Raw genomic sequence first — 24,652 nt, forward strand, 5'->3', positions numbered from 1 at the left:
GCTACTGCCAACTGATAACACTCCAATATCGTCTTATGTCTCCAATCTATAACTGTATCAGGCTGCTGCTTAAATTTCAGCCTACAACCTTCTGCTCCCTTCACTGTTTTAGGCTGCAATAACTGGGACATAAAAGATTCACATATTTCCTACTCTACAAAAAGCATCAATCTCTCATCTTGCACTGCGCCTTTCGTGCCAAAACACAATCAAACATCATTGTGTCCCTTAAACATCATTGTGTCCATTAGATCCTTTGTTCCATTACTCGAGGTCCTCTAGAACAATCATCAATCTAGGTCCTCAAAATATCACGTAAGGTACTCCTGCAGTTCCTCCAGTCAGCTGCACATGAAGTCATCCTTGAATGTCAGTGAAGCTCCTCCACCGGCTTCACACAAGTTACGTGTAGCTCCCTACACTCCTTGAAGTTTCACTATGTCACTGGAGTTCCACTCCTCAACTGTAACTTCTGCACCACCTTGCAGTTCAGCTTACACTCCTCCTTTATGAAGTTTTCTCACTAACTTTTCTCTCACAAAACGTTGCAGTTCTCCCACACAAACGTTGCAGTTCTCCCACACAAACCGTAGAATTCGTAGCTCGAGGGCGTTCAACTCCGGCCCTCCAAGATGGCGTCCTCTAAAACGTTCAATAAAGTTTCTTTAAGACTGCCTCACAGCTCTTCTGCTCGTGACTTGAGAACACAGTTTCGCCCAGCAGGCTCCACAACACAAACACCTGCTTGCTTCCTCCCTCTTGAGGAAGCACAACAATTAGAGTTCACCAAGGCGACCAAATACTCACTTCCAGGCCGCCTCAAACTATCAAAATTACAGAGAAATGGGGCATTAAGTCACCAACAGCTTCCTCACACTTGCAAACAAGCAGCCTTCGCTGCACAACTAACACAGGGACCGATATTCTCCATCCTCCGAGGAAATCAACAAAGTACAACCAACACATCTGACGACTGCTGTAGCTCAAGTGAGGCCACGACGTCCTGCTAGCGCCACATTATGTCTCCAAAGTATCTACATCTCATTTCATGTCACTTATTTAAGTGATCACCCTCTGCTCATATTTTTAAATTATTCACTGACGTTTATTATATATTTAATATATACATCTTTCCTCTGACCTTCCAAACAGGTCCGGAAGGCAGAATAACTCTGACTGGGGTAGACTCATTCCACCAGGCTACATTAGGTCATAACAATAATCACTATATGCATGCCTAATTCATGTATCTAGGCATCAATACAAGATAACTGGCCACGTTCCCCATTGGCTAGCGATGCCGTCATCGACGTCTTCACCTGTGGGAATCCCAAATACTGTCGCTAACTTTTCTTGTTCCTCCAAAGTTGTTCAGTGACACACTAATGCCTCCACAATTCTTTTTTGTATCATCTAAAGGTGTTTCACTCTTCTCTGTTTTACTTTACTTTACTCATACTAAAACTCTTATCTTGAATCTCTGTAGGACCGAGTGAGGACTATCTCCCATTATGGAGCCGGGCGCAATTCCTACGGTTCTCTGGGGTTCATAACAAGAGACCGACAGATAAAGACAGAGACAGGCATAAACAGAGAGAGAAAATTTGAGACACACAGAGACAGAGAGACAGAGCGACAGAGAAAATTAATCAAAGATACATAGAGACCGAGATATAGAGCGACAGAGAGAGATAAACACAGGAATAGTGACAAAGACAGACATACAGATAAAGACAGACAGGCACAGACAGACTGACAGTGAAACATACAAAAAGAGACAGAGACAGACAGTGACAGGAAGTCAGAGAGACAATATTGATAGAGATAGTCAAACAGAGAAGCATACAGAGACACTCAGATAGAGATAGTGTCTCGATCTGAGTCATACTCTATCTATCACACTATCTAGAGATAGTGTCTCTCAGAGAGAGAGAGAGAGAGAGAGAGAGAGAGAGAGAGAGAGAGAGAGAGAGAGAGAGAGAGAGAGAGAGAGAGAGAGAGAGAGAGAGAGAGAGAGAGAGAGAGAGAGAGAGAGAGAGAGAGAGAGAGAGAGAGAGAGAGAGAGAGAGAGAGAGAGAGAGAGAGAGAGGAGAGAGAGAGAGAGAGAGAGAGAGAGAGAGAGAGAGAGAGAGAGAGAGAGAGAGAGAGAGAGAGAGAGAGAGAGAGAGAGAGAGAGAGAGAGAGAGAGAGAGAGAGAGAGAGAGGAGAGAGAGAGAGAGAGAGAGAGAGAGAGAGAGAGAGAGAGAGAGAGAGAGAGAGAGAGAGAGAGAGAGAGAGAGAGAGAGAGAGAGAGAGAGAGAGAGAGAGAGAGAGAGAGAGAGAGAGAGAGAGAGAGAGAGAGAGAGAGAGAGAGAGAGAGAGAGAGAGAGAGAGAGAGAGAGAGAGAGAGAGAGAGAGAGAGAGGAGAGAGAGAGAGAGAGAGAGAGAGAGAGAGAGGAGAGAGAGAGAGAGAGAGAGAGAGAGAGAGAGAGAGAGAGAGAGAGAGAGAGAGAGAGAGAGAGAGAGAGAGAGAGAGAGAGAGAGAGAGAGAGAGAGAGAGAGAGAGAGAGAGAGAGGAGAGAGAGAGAGAGAGAGAGAGAGAGAGAGAGAGAGAGAGAGAGAGAGAGAGAGAGAGAGAGAGAGAGAGAGAGAGAGAGAGAGAGAGAGAGAGAGAGAGAGAGAGAGAGAGAGAGAGAGAGAGAGAGAGAGAGAGAGAGAGAGAGAGAGAGAGAGAGAGAGAGAGAGAGAGAGAGAGAGAGAGAGAGAGAGAGAGAGAGAGAGAGAGAGAGAGAGAGAGAGAGAGAGAGAGAGAGAGAGAGAGAGAGAGAGAGAGAGAGAGAGAGAGAGAGAGAGATAGAGAGAGAGAGAGAGAGAGAGAGAGAGAGAGAGAGAGGAGAGAGAGAGAGAGAGAGAGAGAGAGAGAGAGAGAGAGGAGAGAGAGAGAGAGAGAGAGAGGAGAGAGAGAGAGAGAGGAGAGAGAGAGAGAGAGAGAGAGAGAGAGAGGAGAGAGAGAGAGAGAGAGAGAGAGAGAGAGAGAGAGAGAGAGAGAGAGAGAGAGAGAGAGAGAGAGAGAGAGAGAGAGAGAGAGAGAGAGAGAGAGAGAGAGAGAGAGAGAGAGAGAGAGAGAGAGAGAGAGAGAGAGAGAGAGAGAGAGAGAGAGAGAGAGAGAGAGAGAGAGAGAGAGAGAGAGGAGAGAGAGAGAGAGAGAGAGAGAGAGAGAGAGGAGAGAGAGAGAGAGAGAGAGAGAGAGAGAGAGAGAGAGAGAGAGAGAGAGAGAGAGAGAGAGAGAGAGAGAGAGAGAGAGAGAGAGAGAGAGAGAGAGAGAGAGAGAGAGAGAGAGAGAGAGAGAGAGAGAGAGAGAGAGAGAGAGAGAGAGAGAGAGAGAGAGAGAGAGAGGAGAGAGAGAGAGAGAGAGAGAGAGAGAGAGAGAGAGAGAGAGAGAGAGAGAGAGAGAGAGAGAGAGAGAGAGAGAGAGAGAGAGAGAGAGAGAGAGAGAGAGAGAGAGAGAGAGAGAGAGAGAGAGAGAGAGAGAACACTGTCAGACATTGAAAGAGATAGAGAGAAGGACAAAGACAGAGACTATTGGATGTGATAATAAGAAACCTGATAAGCAGCGTGTCAGAGGGACCCACAGGAATGAAAGGCAACAACGAACCAGCGAGATTTGACCCTGTGAACGATTCCGTCATAAGGAGAATCAACGTCGAAGCCCCCGAAGGAAAGAGCGATCACAGTGTACTGATATTTGAGTATCTGGCAGAAGTAGGGTTAATGTACTCAAGGAAAGGACCAGAAAACAAATGGCTGGCATTCCGAAAGGCAAACTGCGACGAGATAAAATTCGTTACATATATAAAGTGAGAAGCAGCTCAGAGGAAAGACGGCCCAAGACATGATGGACTACATAACGCAGAAGTGTAAGGAGGCAGCAGACAAGCCTGTCTCATTCCAAAAGGAAAACACTGCAAGTGAGGAACCCATGGATTAATCAGGGATGTAAGCTGGCAAAGCAACTAAGTACAAGGGCGTGCAACAACTGTAGAAATAACAGGACACCAGACAGCAGAGAAAGTTAGCAGAGTGACAGAAATGAATTCATCAGGGTGAGAAGAGACACAAAGTCAGTATTAAAATGACGGGCAAATAAGGCAAATTGCACATCAAAAGGAAAACAACAGGGAAAGAACCGGTAATGAAACTGAGGATAGAAGCAAAAGAGTTCACTACTAACGACACGGAAGTGTGCAAGGAACTCAAAAAAAAATTTCCAGGTGGTCTTCATATTAGAGCAAGAAGAAGAAGATGAAGAAGAAGAAAGAGAATAAGAGCGCGAATATCTAACCAGGTACGACTGCAGGAGTTTGAGATACCAGTGGGGAGGAAAGGAAGCATTTGCTTGAGTTGAACGTGGCATAAGCTATAGGCCCAGATGGAATCTCATCATGGATACTAAATGTAGGAACAGAAGCGCGGTACCAACCACTCCCAATGGTGTATAACAAATCATTAGGAACAGGAGAACTGTCAAAACTTTGGAAGACTGCTAATGTAGTCTTACTAATAATAGGATGAATGTATGAGTAGGAGACATGTATGAAAAAGATAGTAATTAGAGGAATATTATAATAAGATAATAATTAGAGGAATATAATAATAAGATAAGAATTTGATGAACGTAAGAATTGGATAAATGTAAGAATAAGGTAAGAACGGGATGTATGTGTAAGAACTTACACATTCATTGGGCCTTTCCTTTACCTGCAATTGTGAAAGTGCTGGTTGAGGCAGACTATGGCAGACAACATGGATGTAAAGGTTGAGGCAGACTATGGCAGACAACATGGATGTAAAGGTTGAGGCAGACTATGGCAGACAACATGGATGTAAAGGTTGAGGCAGACTATGGCAGACAACATGGATGTAAAGGTTGAGGCAGACTATGGCAGACAACATGGATGTAAAGGTTCCAAGATCGTGTCAGACAATTTGGACACATCACTTGCTGTACCAAAAATATTTCTATGAAACAAAGAATATCATCAATTTTATATTTTGATGAGATGAGTTAAAAAAAATAACAAATCGTAATACGATGCAAATTTACTGTTGCCTCAATTATGGCGTCCAGTAAAATATTCATGAGAATATTAAACGTTTTCTGTGTGATCCTCATTATGTTGCTCTCTCATTCTTACTCGTGTATTTACACTTGATAATAATATACACGCATATCAATATATAAGATATTTTCCTGCACATTTATCTTTTATATTCTTGATGGTCTTACGATGGAGATGCAATACTTAACTGTGTATGGTACTGCACCATGCAGGAGAGTCAGTATGGTACTGCACCATGCAGGAGAGTCAGTATGGTACTGCACCATGCAGGAGAGTCAGTATGGTACTGCACCATGCAGGAGAGTCAGTATGGTACTGCACCATGCAGGAGAGTCAGTATGGTACTGCACCATGCAGGAGAGTCAGTATGGTACTGCACCATGCAGGAGAGTCAGTATGGTACTGCACCATGCAGGAGAGTCAGTATGGTACTGCACCATGCAGGAGAGTCAGTATGGTACTGCACCATGCAGGAGAGTCAGTATGGTACTGCACCATGCAGGAGAGTCAGTATGGTACTGCACCATGCAGGAGAGTCAGTATGGTACTGCACCATGCAGGAGAGTCAGTGTGGTACTGCACCATGCAGGAGAGTCAGTATGGTACTGCACCATTCAGGAGAGTCAGTATGGTACTGCACCATGCAGGAGAGTCAGTATGGTACTGCACCATGCAGGAGAGTCAGTATGGTACTGCACCATGCAGGAGAGTCAGTATGGTACTGCACCATGCAGGAGAGTCAGTGTGGTACTGCACCATGCAGGAGAGTCAGTATGGTACTGCACCATTCAGGAGAGTCAGTATGGTACTGCACCATGCAGGAGAGTCAGTATGGTACTGCACCATGCAGGAGAGTCAGTGTGGTACTGCACCATGCAGGAGAGTCAGTATGGTACTGCACCATTCAGGAGAGTCAGTATGGTACTGCACCATGCAGGAGAGTCAGTATGGTACTGCACCATGCAGGAGAGTCAGTATGGTACTGCACCATGCAGGAGAGTCAGTATGGTACTGCACCATTCAGGAGAGTCAGTATGGTACTGCACCATGCAGGAGAGTCAGTATGGTACTGCACCATGCAGGAGAGTCAGTGTGGTACTGCACCATTCAGGAGAGTCAGTGTGGTACTGCACGATGATGGAGAGTCTGTGTGCATACGAGGAGTCACAATAACTTGGCTGAAATATGTCATTTATATTAGAACTATTAGACGCAGGAGCTGTGTTGGCTATCCTCCTGTCTCCTGGGTCGCTAAAACCCTGACACCTTACCTTGGCACTTCCCCCTGCCCACCTTCGTCACTGTCAGGACTTCATAGAAAGACTGCGCCTGCAGCCCTCCTGTAAGATGCTTAGTCTTGATGTCGACTCTCTGTTCACTAATGTTCCGCTCGATGACGTTCTCTCTTTCCTTAAACAAAAGGCGACTGAGGGCCTCCTTCCTCTCCCGCTTCCCACTGACGTTTTCCTCGAACTCATTAGACTCTGTGTTGACTCTAACTCTTTCTCTTTCAACGACAAATATTACACTCAAACTTTCGGTGTCGCTATGGGTTCCCCTCTCTCCCTTGTTCTTGCTAATTTCTACATGGAATACTTCAAAACTGTTTTTCTTCCTTCTGTTGATACTCGTCCCTCTCTCTGGCTTCGCTATGTTGATGACATTTTTTGCTCTATGTCCTCATGACCTTAGTCTTTTCTAGCCCTTCCTCTTCTCTCTTAACAATCTGGCTCCTTCTATCCATTTCAAAGTTGAGTGGGAATCTAATTCCCTCCTTCCTTTTCTTGACGTTCACGTTCACAGCTCTGTGTCCGGGTTCTCTTTCTCTGTCTACCGTAAACCCCATGCATGGTGGCATGTACATTCACTTCTTTTCCTACCATCCTTCTTCTGTTAAGAAAAGTGTCTTCGTCTCTCTCTCTCTCTTCCTCCGCGCTCTACGCATCAGCGACCCTCAGTTTCTTGAATCTGAATTTGCCTTTATCTACAAATCATTCTCTCGCCTTGGTTACCCTTTGCTTTTCATCAACTGTGCCTACTCTCAAGCTACACGCAATTTCTTTCATCCTAAACCTGCCTACAATACTAATTGCACTGTGCTCTGCCTTCCCTTCATATCTGAACTCAAAACTTTTACCAATACCTTTCGACAAACTAACACACTTCGTAGCAATCAAGTTCACACTGCTCCTTTTCCTTCTAATGCCGCTGGTGTCTACTCTATTTCCAGTTCGTCTTGTCCTCTCCAATACTTTGGTAAACCTGGCCGTACACTTAACGACAGACTTAAAGAACACAAAAGAAGTTTTAAATCTGCAGACAAACAATGCTCTCTTCTGTTAGGGATCCTAATCATCCTATTGATTGGTTTTCCTCTAAAATAAGTTTTCCTGCCTCTACTCTACACAGCTGACTCACTTGACCTAGCTCATTTGACCTAGCTCACTTGACCTAGCTCACTTGACCTAGCTCACTAGACCTAGCTCACTTGACCTAGCTCACTTGACCTAGCTCACTTGACCTAGCTCACTTGACCTAGCTCACTAGACCTAGCTCACTAGACCTAGCTCACTTGACCTAGCTCACTTGACCTAGCTCACTTGACCTAGCTCACTTGACCTAGCTCACTTGACCTAGCTCACTTGACTTAGCTCACTAGACCTAGCTCACTTGACCTAGCTCACTAGACCTATCTCACTTGACCTACCTCACTAGACCTAGCTCACTAGACCTAGCTCACTTGACCTAGCTCACTTGACCAAGCTCACTAGACCTATCTTATTTGACCTAGCTCACTAGACCTAGCTCACTAGACCTAGCTCACTTGACCTAGCTCACTTGACCTAGCTCACTTGACCTAGCTCACTTGACTTAGCTCACTAGACCTAGCTCACTTGACCTAGCTCACTTGACCTAGCTCACTTGACCTAGCTCACTTGACCTAGCTCACTTGACTTAGCTCACTAGACCTAGCTCACTTGACCTAGCTCACTAGACCTATCTCACTTGACCTAGCTCACTTGACCTAGCTCACTAGACCTAGCTCACTTGACCTAGCTCACTTGACCTAGCTCACTAGACCTAGCTCACTTGACCTAGCTCACTTGACCTAGCTCACTTGACCTAGCTCACTTGACCTAGCTCACTTGACATAACTCACTTGACCTAGCTCACTTGACTTAGCTCACAGACCTAGCTCACTTGACCTAGCTCACTAGACCTATCTCACTTGACCTAGCTCACTAGACCTAGCTCACTTGACCTAGCTCACTAGACCTAGTTCACTTGACCTGGCTCACTTGACCTAGCTCACTTGACTTAGCTCACTTGACCTGGCTCACTTGACCTGCCTCACATGACCTAGCTCACTTGACATAGGTCACTTGACCTAGCTCTCGAGCTCACTAGGCCTAGCTCTCTAAGCCTGGCTCAACAGACCTAGCTCACTTAACCTGACTCACTTGACCTAGCTCACTTGGCCTTGCTCACTAGTCCTGGTTCACTTTGCCTGACTCACTAAATCTGGCTCAGTTCAACTAGCTCACTTGACTTTCATCACTAGACCTAGCTCACTAGACCTGGCTCACTTGACTTAGCTCACTACGCCTGGCTCAACTGACCTGGCTCACTTAACCTGACTCACTTGGCCTTGCTCACTACACCTGGTTCACTTGGCCAGGCTCGCTTGGCCTGGCTCACTAGACCAGGCTCGCTTGGCCTGACTCACTAGACCTGGCTCACTTGACTTAGCTCACTACGCCTGGCTCAACTGACCTGGCTCACTTAACCTGACTCACTTGGCCTTGCTCACTACACCTGGTTCACTTGGCCAGGCTCGCTTGGCCTGGTTCACTTGGCCAGGCTCACTTGACCTCGCTTACATGGCCAGACTTACACTTTCTGCAGGGATATTCCCGCGTGGGCCCTAAGCCTCTGAATGGCCCACTAGGTGTTACTTGTTTCTTGTTTTACTTGGAGGAGTATGAGTATATATAACTCCAATGTTCGCTTCAGTAAGATTATGTCCAGTGTGTTTAACAAATTCTTCTGCTCTGTTGGATCTAAGCTTAAATCTAAGTTGGTTTGTAACTGTGCACTGTGTTAGATAATGTTCCAGGGGTCTGTCGGGCATTTCTCCACAGTGCTGACATTTCCTCTAATCTTCTGGAACCTGTAAGCCTGTTTCTCATGCACATCGGTATTCAAGCCTGACGCGATGTAAGTGTATCTCGGTCGTTCTACTGCTCCCATTCATCAAAATAAGTGTTTTGCAGTTTGTTGAATTTTTGTACCAACCCTCAGATCCTGATGTTGCAACTGCTGTGTTGAGTCACTGTACATCTTCTGCATTGCTCTATTTCTATTTACTTTCTTAATATGTGATAGACTTTGTGGTATGTAAATGTCTACATTTCTTCTTTTATTCATGTTTCGTTGAATATACTTCATATTCTGTATTGAGTATTTTTTTATTTAGGGCTTCTAAGGGAGGGAGCCGGTCGGCCGAGCGGACAGCCCGCTGGACTTGTGATCCTGTGGTCCTGGGTTCGATCCCAGGCGCCGGCGAGAAACATTGGGCAGAGTTTCTTTCACCCTATGCCCTTGTTACCTAGCAGTAAAATAGGTACCTGGGTGTTAGTCAGCTGTCACGGGCTGCTTCCTGGGGGTGGAGGCCTGGTCGAGGACCGGGCCGCGGGGACACTAAAAAGCCCCGAAATCATCTCAAGATAACCTCAAGATAACTTCTATCCTTCTGACTAGTGCTCTTGCATCTTGGTTTAATTGGAATCGAAGTTTTACAAATGACATCTTTGAACGAGGTGAAGAAAAATAAATAATTAACTGTAGAATGTATTACACTTACTATAAATTTACACAACGTTACGAACTTACATGGTTTATTCTCAAGTGATGGGACAGTACAGGGCATATTGGATTTATACCAATATGGAGGTCAGGTACATACATATATAACTTAAGTGAAGAGTAAGGCATAAAGGGGGGAAGAGTAAAGCATAAAAATGTATTTCTCCTTTTAGTTGCAGGTTTTGCAGCTTCGTCTGCAATGTCATTACCTATTATTCCCACATGACTTGGCACCCAGTTGATAAGTACCCGACGGCCTTGACGTTTGAGTGTTTGCATTAATGATATGACATTTGTGATCAGATGGATGCTGTCCTGTATGTAATTTGTTCCAACATTTTAGTGACAGTTCTCGAATCTGTATGTATGATAACATGTTGTCGGTGTTCAGCAAGAGCATGTTCCGAAGCCTTTTTAATGACTAGCATCTCTGTTTGTAATGTTGAACACCCATTTGAGAGTCTCCATCTAACTACATAATTTCCTGCCTTAACTGCAGCTCCAGTTTTTCGTCCCTGCTGGTCTACTGATCCATCTGTGACGTATGTGAAGCTGTCAGATGCCAAGTTTGCTCCTATATGTGTCTGTGCAATATTACGTAGCAGATGAGGAATAGTCTCGTTCTTTTTTCCTTCATTAGTCTTAATCATAATGTCTGCTGGCAGCGATTACCAAAAGGCTTGCATAACGAGGTCTCTATGTATTTCCTCGACATCCCTCTCAGTGATTGTATTTGTTATATCGAATGTATTGATGTTGCTTATTGCACATAGGGTCCACCTGTTGCTATTTGAGTCTCTTCTGTCCCGAGTTAGTGCTCCAGTGACTATATATTATTAGAACTGACTCTAGGTCTAGTCAATATCTTGGTCAGCATGCATGCAGCAATCCCTTTTACCCATATTTCAATCGATGTTAGTTTGGTTTCTAGTCTTAGGTTCAGTATTTTAGTTCATTTGGAAGCCCCTGTTATGACTCGCATTGAATCATTTTGAATAACGTCAACGTTTGCCCACTGACCTGGAGAAAGAGTGAGTAAGGCAGGTGCTGTATAATCATCTAGGGAACGAACGGTGTGCATATAAAACATTCTTAGCACTTTGTGTCCTGCTTCTAGACGGGGCCCTGTGATTGTTCTCATTATATTCAGTCGTGATTTTGCTCTCTCTCTTTTAGATATTGAATTTGCTTGTTGAAAGTCATTTTAGAATCTATCCACACTCCGAGATATTGATATTGGGTAACCCACTGAAAGTTAATGTCTTGAATGCGTAGGTTCCTGTCTAGCGTGTAGCCACCTAGTCTCATTGCCTTAAACTTCTGTGCAAATATTTTTAGCCCTAAAATGTTGCATTCAGATATTACTTTATCTAACGCCCCTTGTGCTTTATTTAAAAGTGAAGGACCTGTGATAACTAATGCTATATCATCAGCATATCTTAGCAATTTAACCCCTTCTGCAAATGTCATGGTAACGAGATTTTCCATAAGGATGTTAAAAAGATTAGGACTGAGGACTCTTCCTTGTAGAGTCCCATTCTCATGCAAGTATTAGTCTGAAACTTGTTCTTGCAGCTTTACTTTGACATACCTGTGACTAAAGTAATCGTGAATCCATGCTAGCATATTTCCCTTTACACCTTTTTTAACTAAGGTGTGTAAAGTAATGTTATCAGCACCAGGTGCAAAGTCCTTACCACCTTTTTTGGCTCTGATCAGTTCTTGTTTGGTTAAGGGACAGTCACATTCGTTATTTGTAGCTATACTCTCATGAATGGTTGTCAGCCTCTCTTATTATAATTGTTCTTGCTGCCTTCTGACTAGTGCAGGAAGCTGATATGAAGCTGCTCTTTCTGTAAATTGGAGAGAAAGTCTCTCAGCCTCCTGCAAGGGTTGAATACATGCCTGTGGTCGGGCTGGTCGACCAGATATGTTTTTAATCTGACCCCATATCTTTCCAAGACTACTATGTTCATTTAGAGTTTGACGCCACTCGAACCATCTTGCCTGCTTTATCTCTCTAGAAACTCGTCTTGCTTCAGATATCACCGCTCTTAGCAGAGTTCTTCCTTCTGGAGTGGGGTTTCACTTTAGATATTTTCTGAGGATGTTAATTATGTGGTTTTCTTCCTCAACTTCATTACAATTGAACTAATAGTTCTTTCGTTTTCTGTTTCCTGGAATAATGATTAGAATAATAGAATATTAGATTGTTTGCAGCAGCTTCAATGGCTTGCTAGAGGTTTCTCTCGTGAATGTTCAAATCTTCAGGAAGACGTGTTTGTTCCATATTATTTTTCAAGTTCCTCTTGGTTTATATTTCTGTTAAGCTTTTTGAAATTCCACCTAGGTTGTGCAGGTGGTGTAGGAGGTGGTTCTATGTTTAGTGTTGTGACAGTAGCATAGTGGTCACTGGTGATCACCGGGTCTACTTTCCACTTCGCCTGATGCTTGAGTGTTGTTGAGACTAATGTAAGATCAATGGAACTCCCTTGAATGTGAGTGGGATCCCCAGTGTTACGAAGTGTAATTTCAGGTACTTTTCGCAGAGCTGCAGCTAAAATGGCGCCCATCTGCATTGACTGGTCGCACCTAACTCTTGATGAAGAGCATTAAAATCCCCAGCAACAATTTCATTTTCCTGCGTGGCCAAGGCAAGCACTGCCTCTGCTTCTAGTTTACGTCTAGGGGGCTTTTAGACGTTGTATATGAGGAGCTCAATATTAGCCATATTCACTATTACTGCTAATACCTCTACTCCATCCCCACATGAAACTGGGTGTATTTTCTTGCTGGGTCTGGTGTTTCTGACTAGGGTCATTAACCCTCTTTGTCTCCCCTGTCCATACGGTATAATATAGTGCTGATATCCAGCTAATCTGAAGGATTTCGTGGCTTCTAAAAAGTGTTTCTTCCAAAACGATTATATCTGCTTTCGTACTGATTGCAGCTTCTTGAAGGGTGTGGTTTTCTAAGACCTTTTCAAAGACCTTGTATGTTCCACTGCAGTATTCGTAATGGCCAGACGACGGTTTCGGTTGGTGGTGTCTGTTCTAGTAGAACTCCTCTTCGGAATCGACCTCTATATTCTCCACCTCGCAAGTCGTGTCGCTGCAAATCGGACTGCACTGACTGCTCTTGGTCATCCCCGGCATTGTTGGAAACTGTTCATCACTTTGCTGTTGGTATTGCTTTGGTTGGTTGGTTGGTATTACTGCACCTCGGACTGCACTGATTACTCGTGGCAGTTTCTTGTGTTGTTGGAACGTGTACATCTTTGCTCTTCCATTCTTCTTTATTGGTGTTGTTGCACATCAGACTGAATTGGCAGTTGATGTTTGTCTCTTGTGTCGTAAGATTCTGTTGTTCTTGAGTGGTCATTGAATCTTGCAGTTTCTTTTGTAAATCTTGATGTTCTGGTGTCTTGACTGTGACTGTTGTTGGTAGTCTGTATGTCCATGTTGCGTTGTTTGTCCTCTTGTGCTTCGTCTTGTCTCAGACTGTCTATTTCTTGTGTAACTGTGGTCTGTTGCACGATCTTGTCCATTATTACACAAGTAATTTCTTGAGTCTGTTGATGTGAGACGTTCTGCGTTATACGTACGCTATTGATAATGATCTCTGCCATGATCTTCACCATGTTTTTCAGCTGAACCTCGGTAAAACTATAAATTTGTTGTGTTGATTCCGAAAGTGATTGCTTTTTACATTGTTGTATATCTGGAGTACTTTTATGTTTTTTTCTGATTTGGAGTTGATAGATTCTGGCAATTTTGTTCTGTGAGAGTGGGTGTGTGTTGTGACTGTGCACGAGTGTTCCAGACGTTGGTGTTGGTGTATGTAGTGCTGGTCTGTGTGTTTATCCTGGCCTGAGCTGTCTGCAACTTTTCTTTCCGTGCAGAGCAGGTTGTGCTCCAGGCATGATGTTTGCCTCCACAATTTGGACATTTAGCTGCTGTGGTCTGGTTTGCCTTGAGCTTGCTATTCAGTGTTTGGTTGGATGTCTCAGGCTGCACACTCCGCATCTTTCCTGTCTAGTGCAGCGTGATTGATGATGACCGTATGGTCTCTGTCGGTATATTCCACAATTTCGAAGATTGAATGTTTCTGGCACATGTCCCATGACAGTCACCAAAACCAGACGTGTCGCTGCTTTGTCTACTTTTGTGTGGCATCGTTCCGTATTCAGGATTTGCTTGTGTTCTAGTATTGGATCCGGGGGAAAGTCGACTGGGAATCACAAAAGCACGACACGTTTGCGTCTTTCTGAAGGGTCCAGCTTTTCCGAGCATTCAGGTTTTCCTTGCAGGGCGGTTACTTTTTCTAAGTAGTTTGCAGTCTGTTGGTCTCGTGTTGTCATTATAATTTCTTCTTTCTGGTTGACTGTGACGGAAAGTTTGAGCACTAGTTGCTCATTTTCCATGGCCGTTACTACTCCGTATGCTGTAGAAAAGTCGTCTGTCTGCATTATCTTGAATTTTGGAAGATGTGCAGAGTCTGACACTGGCTGGTGTGAGGCTGTTGGTGTCCTCTCCTGTTTCATACTGTTGTCCTGTGGCTGGGCTGTGGAGAGAGGTATATTGTCTGATACTGGCTGGTATGTGACTGGTACTGTCCTCTCCTGTTTCATACTGTCGTCTTGTTGCTGAGTTGTAGACAGAGAAACATTGTCTGACACTGGCTGGTATGAGACTGGTGTTGTCCTCTCTAGGTCCATCATGTCTACTGTCTTGCTGGTAGAAGCACATGGTGTAGACTCAACAGCAGTTTTCTTCGGTGCCCGCTGCTCCTCGGTCCACTGTCCCTCCTCACTGTCTGAAAGCTGCCTCCATTGTCTCTTTCTCTTCGACTTTCCCATGATATATTCGCCTAGTAAGAACCTAGTGATTCACTGTCATACCTAATGCCTGAAACACTCACTTCTAGGCCTGGCCTTCATTCTCCTCCAACAGACTTCGCAAAAGTATTCCTCCATGTGGAATCAGGGATACCTAACACCTAGTTGATCGGTATGGTCTACTTTTTCCTGTCAGGCTCAGGTTTCTAAGCTGCCCACTTGTGGCAATCCCCTTAGGGTATCGCCTCACCCTTCAGGGTAGGACTCTAAGTGACCTGGTCAGTGATCCAGTCCTCACCAAAAAAAAATAATAATAATAAAATTAATAATAATCGGTCAGGGGCGAGGAATGTTGTACGACAGTTTGGGTCGCATGCGTACTGGGGTGCGCGGAATACCAGTCAGCTGGGCAGCAGCTAATCAACAGCATTGTTTATCCATCAACTGTAGACGAAATCAGTATAGTTTTCTTCCAAACCATATTTTCGCGGGGTCTTGGAGTATTGATGTGCTCTTCCTCACAAAACCGTGATGATCTGAGCTAATAGGTGCTCAGAATCTTAAGATTTCCAGAGAACAAAACCGTGTGCAGCCAGCTAGCAATGGTGCCGGCAGCGAGCCCCTAGCTCACTTAACTTGGCTCACTTGACCTAGCTCACTTGACCTAGATCACTTGGCCTGGCTCACTTGACCTAGCTCACTTGACCTAGCTCACTTGATCTAGCTCACTTGACCTAGATCACTTGGCCTGGCTCACTTGACCTAGCTCACTTGACCTAGCTCACTTGACCTAGCTCACTTGACCTAGCTCACTTGACCTAGATCACTTGGCCTGGCTCACTTGACCTAGCTCACTTGACCTAGCTCACTTGACCTAGCTCACTTGACCTAGATCACTTGGCCTGGCTCACTTGACCTGGCTCATTCTCTTACTGTATATGCCCCTCCGGTTTTCCTTAGTCATGTCACTTGGTCATTCACCGACATTTTCCTTCTTATGTGACTCTGTAGTAATTTAGGTTGCCTTTTCGCTGTCATTGCAACAACACTTTATAATTCCTTTCCGATACTCTCCTTATATTAATGAATTCATTAATATCTCTGTTTAATTAGATTTAATTACATTAATGTATTCATCTAATCATGTTGTCCTCTGTCCTTTGGCCTCTGTATTTTCTCCACTCCCTCCTGCTTCTCATTTTCGCTACCTGGCACTGTCTATTAAACCAGGAGTTTTTATATTCCCTCTTACTTTTTTCTGTTGGTATGCAACTCTCTTCGGCCTCCTTGCATTTCCACTTTACAGGGTCCATTATATCTTGGACTGTTTTTCCTCTTAGTTCTTCTTCCCACTGCACTTCTCCCAGATATTATCTTATCCTCAAGTAATTCCCTTTCCTATAGTCAACTATCCTTTCCCAGACCTCTTGTCCTGTGGTCACAATTTTATGCTCGATCATGTAGTCAAAGACTAGGACACAATGGTCACTGGCTCCGAGTGGTATTTAATGTTCCATATTCGTAATGTCTTCCTCATTCTGGGTGAAAGTCAGGTCTAATAGGCTTGGTGTATTCCCCCCTCTCTTTCTATTGTGTCTTCCTTCACATGTTGTTTTATGAAATTCCTGTCTATAACTTCCACTACCTTTTCTCACCACGTTTCTTTCCCACCATGGGGGAGTTCTTGATTCCCAACAGATTTCTCCATGATTGAAGTTCCTCATGACAAGCAGTTTCGCTCTCATTCTGGGAGCTGTTGTTGCTGCCCTCTGCAGTTTATCTATACATGTCTTGTTATTATCATCATATTCCTGTCTGGGCCTTCTACTGTTTGGTGGGGGATTGTAGATTATCAAGGTCACAATCCCTTCCCATTACCAGTCAGAATCCCAAGTATGGAGCTTGTGTTTCCATTAGTCCCCCAATTCTCTAGTTCCTCAAATTTCCATTTCCACTTTATGAAGAGTGTCACTCCCCTTCCCTGTCTCTGTGTCCTTTCTTTCTTTATCACTTGGCATCCCTCTGGGAAGAGTGCATCCGAGATCATATAATTTAATTTAGTTCCCACTATTGTAACTATGTCTTGATCTGCTTCACTAACTCTTTTTTTATTTTCTCTGCTTTATTGGATACCCCATCATCATTGGTGTACCAAACTTGAGACTCTTCTTGTAAACTCTGTTACCAGAGTTCATATAACTCACCTGCCTGCCTGTCTCCCTCAGTGTATGCTGAAGGTGAGAGATGGATGCAGTCCTATGTCCAATAGGTGGTTGTGAGGTGGGTAGTGCCCAGAAATAAGGAGAGGGGATAAGAGGCTGAGGGGATCTGGGAGCCAGGGGGCTGGGGGGCAGATGGGGGTCTGGGTGGGCGGCAGGTGGGGTCTAGGCAACTAGGGAGATCTGGGGGGGGGGCGAATGGGGTTATGGGCAGCTAAGGGGTGTCTGAAGGGCATAGTGTGTTTGAGAGGTAGGGAGTGTCTGAGAGGTCAATGGGGCTGAGATGTAGTGTGAGGTTGAGAATCAGAAAGAGTGTGCTAGGTGCAGAGGAGAAGCAGGGGCAGGTATGGGTTTAGAGGTAGAAGTGGGAGGCGGGGCTCAGGATGGGAGTGGGGCAAGAGAATAGGTGTTTGAAGGCAGTGGAAAGGTGAGGGGGGAAAAAGGGTGGGGGGGGGTCGCGAGGTGAGGGGGGGTCCTACTGAAGACGAGGTGCAAAGGGGAGTGGGGATTGTGGAGGGTTTAGGGATGGAGGGTGGGATGAAGCATATGGAATTTGTTGCAGAGTGGATGGAAGGGGCAGGGTAGTTGTTGGAGGTAGAAAGGGTGGGGAAGAATAGGAGGGCTGATTTGAGGGGGGCGGGGATTGTTTGGGAAGGGGTGCTGGGGCGGGGGTGACGACTGTGGGTCAGTTTTCTCACCTTCATTTCTTGTTGTTCGTCTTTGGTCATGTATCTCTCTGCCTCCACCAAATCACTGTTTAATGCATTTCATTTGTTAACTACTCAGACACAGAATAAATACATTCTAAAGTCTCTATGGCTCATTTGGGGACTAAGTTTCCACCTGTGTTCCCTTGTTCGTGTTCCACCTGTGCTAAAGAGTTTGTCTTTGTCCACCATGTCAATTCCCCTGAGACTTTTCTTGGTGGTTATCATGTCTCCCCTTATTCTTCTGTTTTCCAGGAACGTGATGTTCATCTCCCTTTAGCTTCTTCTCCAAGATGGTACCTTGTGTTCAGCCTTCTGTTCACTTCGCCTAATTTCATTACTTTACACTTTCCTGAGTCGAACTTTAATAGCCATTATTCTAGACCATTCCTCCAGTTGGTCCAGGTCATCCTGTAGTCTCTGTCTATCTTCATCTGTCTTGATTCTTCTCATAATTTTTGCATCATCAGCAAACATTGAGAGGAATCACTTTATACCCATTGGAAGATCATTTACATATATTAGAAACAGAATGGATCCAAGTAAAGAGCCCTGTAGGATTCCGCTGGTGTCATCTCTCCATTCTAATGTCTCCCCCCCCCTCAGTTACTAGCTGTTTCCTGTTGCTTAGTGTTGTGCCCTGGGGGGTTGCTTAGTGTTGTGCCCTGGGGGGTTGTGGCGTGTTGTGCCCTGGGGGGTTGTGGCTTATGGGACTCACCCTCCAAACGAGAGCTCTGGTTGTTGCACCAGATTGTTACTAGCGTATAGGGGGACAACGTCCCCAACCACTCTCTGATGGAACAAACAACCGACCTCGGCAGCCACACTCCTGCTACCGTCGGTCGGTAGCAACGGTAGTGCAATGGACACTGGAGTGCTTGTAATTTACCTAGGAGATCACCTTGTGCAGCATCACATATTTAGAGGTGCGGCTCCAACACTGGCCTCGTTGTCTTGTGTACCAACCCGTTCTCGCAAATTTAATAAGTCAATATTGACTTATTAGTTGCGTGCATAGGTGACATTCTAAACATAATAGTTTCCCTTGAAAAGCTTCATAGAAAACACCGACCTTACCTAACCTACTTAGTATGTTAAAATAAGCATCTTATAGCTTCGTAATTACAATTGTTACTTAACCTATTATAGGTATAGGTTAGGTAATAATTGTAATTACGAAGCAATAAGATGCTTATCTTAACATACTAAGTAGGTTAGGTAAAGTCGGTGTTTTCTATGAAGCTTTTCAAGGGAAACTATTATGTTAAGTATGTCACCTATGCACATATTTAATAAGTCAATATTGACTTATTAAATTTGCGAGAACGGGTTGGTGTACACACCCTACTCAAGCCGCCGTGACTCTCCACTCTCTCCTTGTTTTGAATGATCTTCTAAATCCCACTTCATGAATTACTATCTTCTGTCACCCTGTCCACAGCCGTGACCCCCCCCCCTCTCTCTCTCTCTCTCTCTCTCTCTCTCTCTCTCTCTCTCTCTCTCTCTCTCTCTCTCTCTCTCTCTCTCTCTCTCTCTCTCTCTCTCTCTCTCTGTCTCTCTCTCTCTGTCTCTCTCTCTCTCTCTCTCTCTCTCTCTCTCTCTCTCTCTCTCTCTCTCTCTCTCTCTCTCTCTCTCTCTCTCTCTCTCTCTCTCTCTGTCTCTCTCTCTCTCTCTCTCTCTCTCTCTCTCTCTCTCTCTCTCTCTCCCACTTTCTGGGAAGCCTTACCAGGACAAGAGTAAAAGCCAGCTAACAATATACATTTCATACACGGAGAAACCATACACTATACATGACTTCAAAAAAGAACATTATCATACAAATCTCTAAGCTGCTAGGATATGGTAGCATTCCAACATCATATCCTGGCTTCACGAACTGTTCCTATCAAGTAGTTCCTCAACTCTTGGCACTTACTACTCCCTCACCACATGGTGTTTAAATCCAGTCACAACAATATCGTACCCACAGCCCTGAAAGTATATAAAACACAGCTTGAGGCTGAAGCACCAGAAACATCTATATAATTATCCCCCAACAAAAACGATATCAATCTCTCACCTTACACTGTGTCTTACATGCCATTCAAACATTCAACCCTTATACATTTATGTGTCCACGATGCGCCTCTGTTCTGCTCCTAGAGGCTCACATCCAATGAATATCTCTAGGTCCTCCAAAATATCATGAACACTTCTGCAGTTCTCCCAATTTCCTGCACAACGAGGTCCTAGTCCAACATCAGTGATGCTTCACCACTGATTCCACAGAGACATGTGTAATTACTCTGCATTGCTTGAAGTTAACTCCTCACTATGGAATTCTGCTTTACCACAGAGTTCAGCACACACTTCTTCTCCAACCTCGAAGTTGCTCCATTACTTCTTCTCCAACCTCGAAGTTCCTCCATCAATTTCTTCTCTAACCTTGAAGTTTCTCCACGAACGCCTTCCCAAACAAACCTGCAAATTACATTACGATGCCAACAAAAATGTTTCCCAAACTGAACATAAAGAATAAACTATATCCCAGCATTAAATTTCGCCATCCGACGCCGCACCGCGTCCGACTTTGGTGGGTATTCCCCGGAACTGGACGACCACCCTAATGGGGCCTCTCTGGCCCCTCAGTTGCCTCTTGACCTTCGGAGAGGAAGGATGTACCACTCCTCCCTCCAGCATGCCCTCCGAACTCAAACTCCTTATTTTTACTCACTGTCTTAATGTAATATTTACCCTACATGTACATATGTTCATTTTGATCGCTGGGCACATGATCCAACACTAGTGGCTACTCTAACAATTCTTTGATGAGCTTACCGCAGATTTTGAAGCTCTGGGTGCTTAGCTCTGGCGCTCCCGAAAATGGCGTCCTCTCTAAGACATCCAACAAAGTTTCTTAATGTCTGCCTCATAGCACTTCTGCTCCCTACTTCAGCTCACACAGTCGTCCAGCAGGCTCCACACCAAGCCACCTGCTAATCTTCCTTCCCCAGAGGAAATCACTATTTATAGCTCCACATAGGTACGACCACTTGGCTTGAGATTGTCTCCAAATCTTCATAAATACCGAGAGGTAATGTGTGTCGCGTCCTTGACAGCTTCTTCCACAGTTATGCACTGTAGTCGTCACTCAAACACCGCATCCAGGGCAGTATTCCTCTATATTCCTAGGTCACCGGAGTGCTTGTCCACCTCTGTCAAGTGCGGCCACTCAAGTGAGATCAAGACATCCTGCTAGCCTCACGTCTTGTCGCCAAAGTATCGACATCTCATTTCATGTCACTTATTTACATGTTCATCCTCTGCTCATATTTTAAAATTATTCACAGGCATTTACTATATATTTAATATATATATTTTCCTCTGACCTCTCAATCGGGTGAAGAATGCAGAATAACTCTCTCTGGGTTAGACTCTTTCCACCAAGGCTACATGAGGTTATAACATTAGATACTCCCTTATCCACTGGAGCACTGTACCTTTTACTCCTGCCTGTTACCCCAACGTTTGTATGAGCCTTTTATGGGGTACTGTGTCAAACGCTTTCTGGCAGTCCAAGAAAATGCAGTCTGCCCACCCTTCTCATTCTTGCCTAATTTTGGTTTGTTTGTTTGTTCATAGAATTCTATTAAACCTGTAAGGCACGATTTACTATCTCTAAACCCATGTTGGTGGTGTGTTACAAAACTATTTCCCTCCAGATGCTCTACAAGTCTTTTCCTCACGACCTTCTCCATCACATTGCACAGTATACAAGTTAAGGAAACTGGCCTGTAGTTCAGTGCCTCTTGCCTATCACCCATTTTTGTATATTGGGACTACATTAGCTGTCTTCCAGGTTTCTGGTAGGTCTCCTGTTTCCAGAGACCAGTTATACACCATAGAGAGTGGCACACCTAGTGCTTCTGAACCTACTTTTAGTATCCACGGTGAGATTTTGTCAGGCCCAACAGCCTTTGTCACATTCAGCTCCAACAGATTCCTGTTGACCTCATCACTGGCGAGCTCGAATTCCTACAAGGTTGCTTGGTTTACCATCTTCTCTTTTAGTGCAGGGACTTTTTTTGTTCCATTGTGAAAACCTCCTAGAACCTCTTTTTGGGTTCTTCACACACCTTCTTGTCATTCTCTCTGTATCTGTTTTCCCCTATTCTCAGTTTCATCACTTGTTCCTTCACTGCCGTTTTCCTCTTAAAGTGGCTGTGGAGCAGTTTTGGCTACGTCTTAGCTTTACTCGCGATGTCAATTTCATCTGTCTCTGCTTCTCTGCTCACTCTGAGGTTCTCATTCCTGGCCCTCTGGCCTCGCTGCTCTCTGGTGTTGTGTTATTCCTGTAGTCTCCATGTTCTTGTACTCAATTGCTTTGCTACCTTACGTTCCTGATTGAACCATTGATACTTTTGTTGCTTCTCATATTTCTCCTTTTTGGGCCAGGATAAACCTGTCTGCAGCTTCCTGGCACTTCATTGTGACATAGTCAATCATATCCTGTACGATCTTTTCTCTGAGCACTGTTTCACATGGTATTCCCATTAGGAAGTTCCTCATCTCGTCATATTTTCCTCTTTGGTAACTTAGCCTGTCACGAGTTGGGGTATCGCAGCTATACTGAACCAAGATGGTATGGCTCCATCAAATAAATATAAAAAAGAAAATGCTGCTTTGGCCCTTGGTTTAAGTCGCAGGTGGAAACAAATGAAAACCATCAAATAAATAATAATACAATTTACTGAAATATTAATGAACAAAAATGTCACCTGAGAACACTTGGCTGTTATATAGAAGAAATAAAATAAGTAAATGAAAGTTTAAATCTAATACAATAGTATATTGGTGTGCTGAAGACAACTACTATACCACCACTGCATCCAGCACACGACGTAGGCTGAGGGCTGACGGCGTTGCAGGAGGCCAAGGTGTTCCAGGAGCACTAAGAGAGAGACTGGCTATCTAGAGAGGCGATGCCCTTTATATTGTCTAGTGGTGATGACTCATCCGGTGTCAACACAAGGTGGTAACAAGCGCTACTAGCACACTGCTAGTTTGTGGCTGGTGGCACCTTTGTGTTGAGGCGCCCTACTGCTAGTTGAAGGCGGTTAACTGCTTGTTTGTGAAGCCAGTACAGAGTCATTGTGGATGAGGGGAAAAGGCAGTTACACTGCTATGTTGGGGATTCACGTGACAGCTTCTCCCCGAAGTCTTTTCCTAATGCTTGAGATGTCGATGCTGGAAGGAGTGTGGAAGTGGAAGGTTTGACTTCATGAACACATGATAGTGCATCCGAAACTATGTTGCCTGATCCTTTGATGTAGAAGATTTGGATGTTGCAATTTTATAGGTACAAGGCCCAACGAAGTATGTTACCTTCCTTCGATATAAGGTTATTGTTGGATTGTAGAGAGTACACAGTGGATCACTTCAGTAGTTTATTGTATAAGATAAAAAAGTATATATCTGGCCTGCCGAGGTCCTACCTACTCTGAGGTCTGTGAAGTCCTGAGGATGGGGAGGCAGGGGGTACTTGGGGTAAGGGGGAAGGGAGAGTTTGGGTGGGATGGTGGGCATTGTTAAAGGCAAGGGAATATTTGTGCTTGGGGTAGGGGGCGGGGTCTCCTGGGGGGTGGTGGGGTGGGGGGTTGCAGTCCCCTCTGGGGTTTGTGAATTGATGGATATGGGTTTCACACTTCCCTCTGAGATTGTTGGGTTGGAGGCTGAGGTTCACTGGCTCCCTTCCCTCAACCTGCACCTTATTCTTGCATTTGCTGCCTGTATTATCTTGTCCCTGGTCATGTCCCTCTGAAGGAATATCTCTGTATTTCCTTACCATTTTTAGGTTGCTCTTCTTTCCTAGGATGTCCTCTTTGATAGCCTCATTCCTGAATACTACCTTGATCAATTAATTATTCGTCTTTGTTGTACCGGCCAATCTGGACATCTATTCTTTGCACTGTTCAGCCCCTTCCATTCCTATCTCCTTCAGTATCCCTGACGGTGCAGCTCATCAGCATTTCAGCAAAGGTGGCACCCAATGTAGAGTCCCTGCCATTACTACATCCCCAGCTACCTGAGGGTTGGTTGCCGGGGCCAGAGTCTGAGGAAGGCTTGTTTTAGTTTTTTTATGTCCTCTAGCACTGCTCTTATTTCCTTCTGCAGTTTACTAATGGTTTCCCTCATGTCTTTCAATTCCCCACAGATTCCCCTCCATGCACGAGCAGTCATGTCATGTATGACTCGCCCTGTTCCTTTCCTCCAACTGTGTTCTGTTTTCCTACCATCCCGCTTGATCCCTATTTGTTCCCTAGGGTTAGTTTTGGTCTACAAGGATCAGAGAGATGAAGAGAGAGAGAGAGAGGAGGGTGATAGAGAAGTGGATGGTAAGAGAGGGGAGGATATAGGGAGAAGATGGAGGGAGATGAGAGGGTGTGTACTAACCTAGTTGTACTTACCTAGTTGCGCTTGAGGGGGTTGAACTCTGGCTCTTTGGTCACAACTCTCAACTGTCAATCAACTGGTGTACAGGTTCCCGAGCCTACTGGGCTCTATCATATCTACATTTGAAACTGTGTATGGCGTCTGCCTCCACCACATCACTTCCTAATGCATTCTATTTGTCTACTACTCTAACACTGAAAAATTCTTTCTAATGTCTCTATGACTCATTTGGGCACTCAATTTCCACCTGTGCCCCCTAGCATGTGTGCCCCTTGTGTTAAATAGTATATCTTTATCTAACCTATCAATTCTTCTGGGAAACTTGTACGTGGTGATCATTTCCCACCTAACTATTCAGTCTTCCAGTGACGTGAGATTTAATTCCCGTAGTCTTTCCTCGTAGCTCATTCCCCTCAGTTCGGGTACTAGTCTGGCGGCAAAACTTTGTACCTTTTCCAGTTTAGTCTTATGCTTGACTAGATATGGACTCCA

At 44.7% G+C, this 24,652-nt stretch overlaps 1 protein-coding gene across 1 annotated transcript; it reads left to right on the forward strand.

Moving 5' to 3' along the window:
• Window positions 1-5,267: 5,267 nt before the first annotated feature.
• On the forward strand, window positions 5,268-6,272 carry LOC138366664 (uncharacterized). Its single transcript, XM_069327887.1, has one exon. The coding sequence runs from the start codon at window positions 5,268-5,270 to the stop codon at window positions 6,270-6,272; it is 1,005 nt and encodes a 334-aa protein (XP_069183988.1).
• The last annotated feature ends 18,380 nt before the right edge of the window (window positions 6,273-24,652 follow it).

Source organism: Procambarus clarkii, chromosome 2 (assembly GCF_040958095.1).
Source record: "Procambarus clarkii isolate CNS0578487 chromosome 2, FALCON_Pclarkii_2.0, whole genome shotgun sequence".
NCBI classification, from domain to species: Eukaryota; Metazoa; Arthropoda; class Malacostraca; order Decapoda; family Cambaridae; genus Procambarus; species Procambarus clarkii.

Coding starts and splice junctions, on each gene's coding strand:
- LOC138366664 (XM_069327887.1), top strand. CDS start 5,268: ATGGAGATGCAATACTTAACTGTGTATGGTACTGCACCATGCAGGAGA.